The sequence below is a fragment of the Homarus americanus genome, unplaced genomic scaffold, assembly GCF_018991925.1.
Source record: "Homarus americanus isolate GMGI-L3 unplaced genomic scaffold, GMGI_Hamer_2.0 scaffold16894, whole genome shotgun sequence".
Taxonomy (NCBI): Eukaryota; Metazoa; Arthropoda; class Malacostraca; order Decapoda; family Nephropidae; genus Homarus; species Homarus americanus.
In genome coordinates this window covers 2,353,982-2,359,539 of record NW_024746541.1, presented here as the reverse complement: position 1 = coordinate 2,359,539, position 5,558 = coordinate 2,353,982, and the positions used below count along the sequence as shown (strand labels likewise).

Below are 5,558 nucleotides of genomic sequence, written 5' to 3'. Positions count from 1 at the left end.
CACTTGTAACCTCGCACACCTTTCCGTGTACTTTTCCTCAGTAAATATACAGGATTTTAGTAATCATCACTGATGGTCACACATCCTCGTGAAATATACTCAAAATATTTGTACCAATATAAGAGCTTACACTCCAGACGGAATTTTTTTTTTTCAGTGTCTCGTTAGGTTGCATCGTCCCACAAAATTTCACTGAGATTGGTGCAGCTCTTTTAGACACACCGTGAAGAGCATTGGTAATATTGGTCAAAATAATAAGTCTCAAAGCTCGCTGTCACTTTTAGGGTGATGGAAACTCTGCACAACTTATTATTAACTTGTAATGGAGGCGAGTCTTTCAGTAGGAAAAAAAATATATATGTATATCTTTCTGGGACAACAACTTTATTTACACAATTTCTTTTTACAAAAATACCTTTTTATATGACACCATTCTCAGTCATTTAAGTTGCCAATCATTCTAATTTTACATTTTCTTTGAATATGAATATAAATGATACAACACATAAAATATTTAGTACTAAAGTTTAGTATACAAATAAGCTATCAGTCATTTACTGTTATTTCTCCAAAACACTGTAAAGCCACCTGAACTAATGTTAGAATAATCCATGGTAACCTTCGCCACTCTTAACGCAAATTTGAATACATAAGAAATTTCACATTACATATTTTTAGGATTGGTTAATTTTTAAATACCTCACAATCTGACAAATCATTGCAAATAATATTCCATGCTGGTCATATTTTGTATAGTTTAAAATAATACATCACGTAAAATAAGACTGAGTGGTCAAATATGTATGGATTATCCTTCAATAATTGTTAAGATCTGTCTTATAGGCACTTTTTCTACTCTGTATCAATAATGACTAGTCCAGAGGAAATGCAGTATTATCAAGAGTTATAAAATGTTGCGGAGGACAGCACCGTGATGCAAGATGTGCGTTACATATACAGTACTCCATGACACTCACACCAATATCTTGTCTTTTACTATGTCAACCACTCCCTGAATTGTCCAACAATATATATTTTCTCTGTTGACATCAAAATTAACACTTAGGGTTGATATGAAACCAACAGCTCATAAATACCATTAAGCATGACTGAAGATATATGTACTGAGCATTGTTTGTCCAATGCAAAAATGTAGTATGAATTTACATATGTAAGCTCTATCTTTACAGCTGATTAATTTCATATACACATTATGACAACACGCATGAGAAAGAAGGACGCGGCATGTGGCATTTCCTAATCAATAAACCTTTCTCACATCAAGGGGCCACTGACCACATCGACTAAAGCCAACAGGAAAACATTTATGCCATTATAACAAAGTGGTGGGAGGCCTGCGATGAGTTTCTTCTGTCATGTATGTCATGTATTTAGCTTCACAATATGTGGAAACTAGAATGAAAAGTTGGGTTTCTTCTGTCCAAAATGTGTAGACAAACTGTCAGATCAAACTGATGAACTGCCCAAAATATTCCAATGTTAGTTTAAACATTCATATCTTAAAACAAATACTTTTCTCCAAGCAAAGAATAACTCATTTAATCTACTTTTCGCCTAGCAGCAAGATCTATCACTTATTTATATCTACAAATATGCATTTTATAAATGCAGGAACAATGTATCAAAGTAGTAAATCTGAAATTCATATGTCAGACCTTAGTATCCAGTCAGAAAATACAAAAGGAATACATCTATGATGAGTGTACAACCCGACACTGGACCACAAGGCACCGACGTATGTTCCATCAACGTGTGCTCTTCGCATTACACGATTCCCTGAAGGATGCTTACACAAAAGATTTGCTACTAAATAGCCTCTTATACAAAACTGATTATCTTCATTCGCAGTTCATGCCTCATGTGGCACTCGATCACTGGTTCTGATGACTAAACGTAATACTAACCACTTTGTTCGATCAGTGACAGCGGAAGTCCATAGAAGAGGTTTTGGTCAAACACAGCACCAGTTCATGAAGAAAAAATCCCACGCAACACCAAGTTCTCTAAAGCCATTCAACATGGTTCACTCTCCCATAAATGAATGTCTTATTCAAATGGCATAATGTAATCTTAAATAATGATTGTTTTCGTAAAGCTTCTGAATACTCATAGAATGATACAAAGTTTATGTTACAAGACTATAAGAACACTTCTGAGAGTGACGTCTGAATGAGTGTGGCAGTTTGTTGGTCACTGGGTTTTTCTGTTGGGTCGTAATCAGAATCCTGAAGTTCAGAGAGGGAATCGTCCACTCCATCCTCCTCGAGGGCAGAGAGGAAGGATAGATCTGACACTCGACTATAATCTGTACGGTGGAAGGGACGGCGACTCCTAGGGCTGCCCAGTCTGCCGACGTCTTCCTCATGAGAAGAAGGCACGTTGGAAATTTTTGTAGGTGGCTCTTGATAATCATCTTCAATGTCCGAGACAATGTTGTACTTGGAATTATGATCAAGGTCCAGGTCTGGAGTGGAGCCAAGGGATATATTGTTTGCAAGGAGGATCTCTTCGAAGCTGCAGGGGTCGTCATCGTCGTCATCTTCGTCGTCGTCGTCATCATCATCATCCTCTGGAAGTTCTTGAGAATCCCTAACATCCATGGAGAGCAACGGTGTGGCGGCTGTTTCACCCGCAGGAGTAACAGAGACACGTGGGTCATAACCTCTTCCTGAAAATATAGGAAAATATAAAGTTTACATATATATATATATATATATATATATATATATATATATATATATATATATATATATATATATATATATATATATATATATATATATATATAAATACGGAAAGGGAAACAACGGAGCACCGTTGTTTGCCTTTTCCCTGTGATTTTATCAAGATTTATCTTATCCACGTTTTTTGGATCCTACTTCAAGTCTATACTCATGAAGATGAATATATATATATATATATATATATATATATATATATATATATATATATATATATATATATATATATATATATATATATATATATATATATATATATATATATATATATAGTGTCCTATGACAATCTCATTACCTTTTTTTTATTTTTAAGTGCATTTCCAGTCAAAAATGTTGTTTAAACATGGGTCCAGTTCTCAATGGTTACGGAACTGTAGGTATTTTACAGTTAAAGACTGATTTACACACCAATGAGACGTTTTATTGAGTAAATGCTACAACTGTTTAGTATAGTTTACAATAAACTTCCAAATGATCGCCTTCAGTTGGATTCATTTTCCAGCTCGTCGTAATATTGAATGAGTAACACTACCAATAACGACATAGTTGTTAATAAATATATGTCTAATATAAATGTTCAAAATGGCCGCCTTCACCCTATCAACTGTATCTGCTTATGAGAAGAAGTGTGCCTTAGTGATGCAGCAAGTGTCTTGTCCAGCACAGTCCGTGTGTAGCGAACAGTGAACCCTTTCTCAACAGAAATTACGTCCACTTATTGAGTCCAATTACTCACAGAATAGGTACCTGCAGTGACGTCACTCAAAAGAAATGTTATTGGCTAGAAAATCTTTTTATAACAGTGCTGTACAGTGGGAAAGACAGTCTAAAGCCCCGTCCACACGATCGAGCAGTGCCCGGCGGGCTTTGCCCGTTTACCTGGCAAAGCCTGTGTGTTGTTGTACACACGGGGTGGTTGGCGGCAGTCATAGTCGGGCGCCGGTAGCTAGTAGGTGGTCGGCAGTGGCGGGTGCGGTACGATCACCATGGTGTGTCGCAGGAATAATCGCCGGACAGTTAAAGCGAAGAGCATAGCGTTGTGTACTATAATAATTGTTGCTACGTGCAAAAGGAAGAACCAAATGCAGAATAGGGAATGGTGCAAAGAGTGGTTAGGTCGAAGAAAAGTATTGGGAAGTCATGCCACGATTTTACGTGAACTGCAAGATGGACATGAGCAAGACTTCACCAATTACATGAAAATGGACCCCAACACCTTTTACAAACTTCTACCGAAAGTGGAACCATATATAAAAAAAAACAGGATACCAATATGAGGGAGAGTATATCTGCAGAGGCTCGTCTAGAGACAACGCTCATATATCTTTCAACTGGGTGCACCACAGTCACTTCAATATAGAAGGAGGATATCAAAACAAAGTTTGTCTCTTATAATACCTGCAACTTGTCATGTATGAAGTACTCAAGGAAGAATAGTTGCAGGTGAGATTTGTAGTACATAAAAATTAATTGAATAAAGTTAGAATTATAATATGCATAGACAGGAAGCTATGGGACTGGAATCGTCGCTCCATATCAGGCAGCAAACCACCAGGCAGGCCGACCATGATTTCGCTCAACGACGGGCACGGGCACTCCGTTGGTTTGGCCGCCAATTTTGCCAGATAACGGGCATTTAGCGCGTGCCCGTTGGGCACTGCTCGATCGTGTGGACGGGCCTTTATGCAACACTCGTTATGGGCTGTTAGTTGAGGATGATTTATCCAAACGTAAGTTTATTTTTCAGTCCAGTAAATGCTATAAGACTTTCCCTGAATAGAGATAGGTCTATTAAGAGATAGGTTTATTAAGAGATAGGTCTATTAATATTAAATTAATACCCGGTATATTCAATATGATATTTATCATTACTAATTTAATTAAAGACAAGCTGGTGGAGCCCTAAATCACTAAATTACCCACGCAATATAACATATCTACGAGAAGTAATTCATTCTTAAAATAGTTCATTTATTATATCGATATTTGTTGTTTTTCTCTGACTACTCTTCCCTTTCTCTCACCTCCTTTACTATACCTGTGGAAAATACTTGCTTCTCTACCCTCATTCACTTACAGTATAAAATACAAATCTTATACAAATAAGGCCGTTTTGTGACAGGAGCTACTGGAGGCAAATCCTTAAAATGAAATGCATAGTTGACAGCTATCAAACAGGGATTAGAAGCATAATGTATTGTCTAATGATAGACCCTGCTGCCATATGGCAGAACAAAAATTGTGACTAAGTCCCAGGTTGCTGATCTGATTTCAGGCTCATTTACGCATAATTGCAGGGTACCAATTGTTTCTCTTACTTTGACAACACAACATACATACTGTTACCGCAAGCAGTAATGAGTATACAGCATATAGAGTATTGAGATGGTAGAGATGGAGAGACCCAGAGGAGGTTGAGGTGTTGGGTGGTAGTAAGGGGAGCTTGTTTGTGTATAGATGCCTGACGCAGCAAACTCGGCCAGCCAGGGCTGACATGTGACGCTGGGCACAGGTAGACTGTGTCCATTGCATCGTTATCATTGAAACAACATAGAAATATGGCAAATTAAGTACTCATTGTAAGTGTTAAGATGAGACTAATTACATAGCTATGATTGTTATGTAAATATATATTGGATTAAACATTTATGTATGATTGCCTATGTATGATTTATTTGAAATACTAAAATTAATTGTATTCAACAGGTTTGACCGAATTATAACGTTCGAGTTTAACGAGAAGAATCTGATTAACCTTCAAACGCCCGGAAGGTGCTAACACATACTATATCGTAC

General features: G+C 37.0%; 1 protein-coding gene across 4 annotated transcripts in view; it reads right to left on the bottom strand.

Moving 5' to 3' along the window:
• Positions 1-363: 363 nt before the first annotated feature.
• LOC121879362 (protocadherin Fat 3-like) overlaps positions 364-5,558 on the bottom strand; it is a 28,942-nt gene continuing 23,747 nt past the window's right edge. For all 4 annotated transcript variants that reach the window (XM_042385962.1, XM_042385966.1, XM_042385964.1 and 1 more), the window contains one exon: positions 364-2,689. In XM_042385962.1, coding sequence (XP_042241896.1) covers positions 2,160-2,689 — 530 coding nt within the window. In that variant the 3' untranslated portion in view covers positions 364-2,159. The remainder of the gene's footprint in view (positions 2,690-5,558) is intronic.